Below are 2882 nucleotides of genomic sequence, written 5' to 3'. Positions count from 1 at the left end.
GAAAATCTTCCTAACTGGAATCTTCCAGAAGTGCTGTTTGGCTCGGGGAGGGTGGTTTTCAGGCAGTGTGTGACGATGTGAGTGTGCATGCACTGATGTGTGTGTGCACAAGCACAAACATGTGTGAGTGTACATGTGCCCCACGTGTGTGTAAGTGTGTCCCACGTGTGTGTGTGCGCGTGCCCGTGTCCCACACGTGTGTCAGCACATGCAGGAGATGTGCTGACAGTGAGCAGAGGAGACACATCCTGCTCCAAGCAGGGCTGCGCTGCCCCTGGGGCTGCGGCGCTGGCAGGAGCGGGGAGGAGATGCCACAAGACAGCAGTCAAAAATACACTGAGAGGCCTTGGAGGGGTTGGGAAGGGCCTGGCACATCCCTGGCTGCAAGGAAGGATTCTCTGGGGATCTGGGGGGGACCCTGAACCTCTTGCAGCCCTGCCAGGGTGGTGGTGGTGAGGGTGGGTGCTGTGGGAAGTGGCACGTGGCGGGGGTGGGAGGTGCCAAGCAGTTCTGATCCATTGCCATGGGCATGGCTCTGACTTCATGGGAGTCTGGAAGTGCTTTTACACACACTGGGAGGCAGGATGGGGGTGAGAGCCTCACAGAGTGGCAAGGGGAGGGAAGGTAGCCCTAGTGCTGGTCGCCGTGCCCAGTGTTGGCACCCACCCTGGCACGGGGCTGCTCTGCCATCCCTGGGGCAGAGCTGCTGGGAAGCAGGGAGTCAGGAAGCAGAGAGCCAGGGGAATGGATGTGGTAGGGAAGGGGCTGGGGCTGAGCCAGCTGCTCCCACCCCGTGGGAGGGTCTGGAGGGTGTGCACAGGGGGTCTGTGCACACACACAAGGAGGGAGGCAGACGGGGACAGGAGGAAACTCTAACTGAGTTCATGTTCCCAGTGATGGAGCTGGGGGGTCTCTGCTTTAACCCCCACCCGGGACCCCTCCCATGTGGGTCAGTATGTGGAGCTGGCGTGCTGGTCCCTGCCTGGGACCGTGGAGGCTTCTCCTGCCCCCAAGCTGGGATCTGCCCAGCTTTGAGCATCTCTTCCAGATGTGCCATTTGGAGGCCGAGGTGAGAGAGGGGACTGTCTCGGGCAGTGACAACGACAATGTGCCCCCACCTGCTCAAACCCATCTCTGAACAGGAGCAGCCCCCTGAGGGCTGCAAATTCCCCCATGCCTGCTGGGGGGATGAGGTAAATGGTGCACCCCCCTTTTAGGGCTGTGCAGGCAGGACAGAGACCCCCAAGGCTGCACAAGCCAGGTGATACTCTCTCCCAGGGGCAAGGCATGACAGCTCCCCAAGGCTGTTCAAGTCAGACAGCCCCTGGTGCAGGGTGGCCACCACAGATCCCACCGAAGCTGTACAAGCCAGATAACATCCCCCTCTCAGGGGGAAGGAGAACTCGTAGGATCCCCGAGGCTGTACAAGCATGACATCCCCAGGTGCAGGGTGGGCAGGAGAGATCCCACCCCCCGGACAGACACCCCTCTCCTCCCCAAGAAGCCCCCCAAAGCTGTACAAACCAGATGACATGCCCCTCCCAGGGGCCAGGAGACCACGACAGCCCCCCAAGGCTGTATAAGCCTGACACCCCCAATTGCAGGGTGGGCAGGAGAGATTCCACCCCGCGGACAGCCCCCCCCGCCCCTATTGCACGACAGGCCCCCGAGCTCCTCTACAAGCCAGGTGACACCCCCTTCCAGGAGCCAGGAGAGCACGACAGACCCCCGGACAAGCCAGACAGCCCCCTGGGCGGGGCGGGCAGCACTGATCCCACCGACCCCCGGGGCTGGGCAAGCCAGACACCCCCCCCCAGTGCAGGGTGGGCAGGATAGCGCCCCCACCCCGGCCAGACATTCCCTGCTCCCCCCCATTTGTGCGGGACCCTCGGTAGGGTCTGTGACAGCCCCTCCGTCCCCCCGGACCGACCCCCTGCCCGCCTGGCCCGGGGGGTCCCGGGGGGGTCCCGGGGGGGTCCCGGGGGGGTCCCGGGGGGGCGGGGCCGCGGGCGGGGGCGGCGGTGACGTCAGGCGCTGTCCGCGGTGCTGAGGGAGGGAAGATGGCGGCGCGCTAGAGCCGGGCGGCGGCCGCGCCCCCCGCGCCCCCCGCGCCGCCACCGCCGCCGCCACCGCCGACATGTCGCTGCTCTGCGTCGGAGGTACCGGGGAGGGGGACGCGGCGGGCGACACGGGGGGGTGCAAGGCGCGGGGACGGCGGGGTGTGTGGGGGGGGCGAGCCTCGCTGCCCCTCTGCGCGGGGGGAGCGCGGGGCTGAGGGGTGTTGAGGGTGGGGAAGGTGGTGGGGAGGCCGGGGGTGGGGGGGGGATGAAGGGATGGGGGTCGCGGGGACGGCCCCGCTCGCGAGGAACCGGCGCGCCGTGGATTTTATGAATGAAGCGGCGGAGGCGCGCGCGGCGCGGGGGGTGTGGGCGCGCCCTGCCCCGCACGGGGCTCCCCCCCCCCCCCCCCCCCCCCCCCCCCCCCCCCCCCCCCCCTCCCACGGGACCCCCACCCGGCTGCCTCCCCGCCACACAGACCACCGGGGACGAGCCTCCCCAGTAACCCCCCCTGGCTCCCCTCCCGCCTCCCGATCCTCCATGGGGAGGGGTCTCCCCTCATAACCCCCCCCTCCCCCGAGCTCACCCCAGAACCCCCCCAGCTGGGGAGACATCGAGGATGGGGCTCAGCCCGTAACCCCCCCTCGGCTCCCCTCTCGTCCCCCAGCTCGCCTTGGGGAGGGGGCTCCACCCATAACCCCCCCAAGCGCTCTCCCCGTAGCCCTCCCTCACCGGGGAGACCACCGGGGAGAGGGTTCCCCCCGCGCCTCCCACCCCAGCCTCTCCCTTCTACCCCTCTCGTTCTTCCCGCCCCCAAGGAGCCCC

At 68.0% G+C, this 2882-nt stretch overlaps 1 protein-coding gene across 1 annotated transcript in view; it reads left to right on the top strand.

Annotated features, from left to right (window-relative positions):
* Positions 1-2060: 2060 nt before the first annotated feature.
* The window catches only part of UNC13A (unc-13 homolog A), a 40545-nt gene continuing 39723 nt past the window's right edge, over positions 2061-2882 (top strand). Inside the window, exon 1 of the mRNA XM_027908174.1 lies at positions 2061-2159. Within this exon, the coding sequence (XP_027763975.1) occupies positions 2138-2159 (22 nt within the window). The 5' untranslated portion in view covers positions 2061-2137. The remainder of the gene's footprint in view (positions 2160-2882) is intronic.

Source organism: Empidonax traillii, unplaced genomic scaffold (assembly GCF_003031625.1).
Source record: "Empidonax traillii isolate 1590-97213 ecotype Southwest subspecies unplaced genomic scaffold, ASM303162v1 scaffold1641:size79215, whole genome shotgun sequence".
In the NCBI taxonomy this organism is placed as follows: Eukaryota; Metazoa; Chordata; class Aves; order Passeriformes; family Tyrannidae; genus Empidonax; species Empidonax traillii.
Note: the sequence above shows the minus strand (reverse complement) of the source record. Positions and strands in the feature narration are given on the sequence as shown.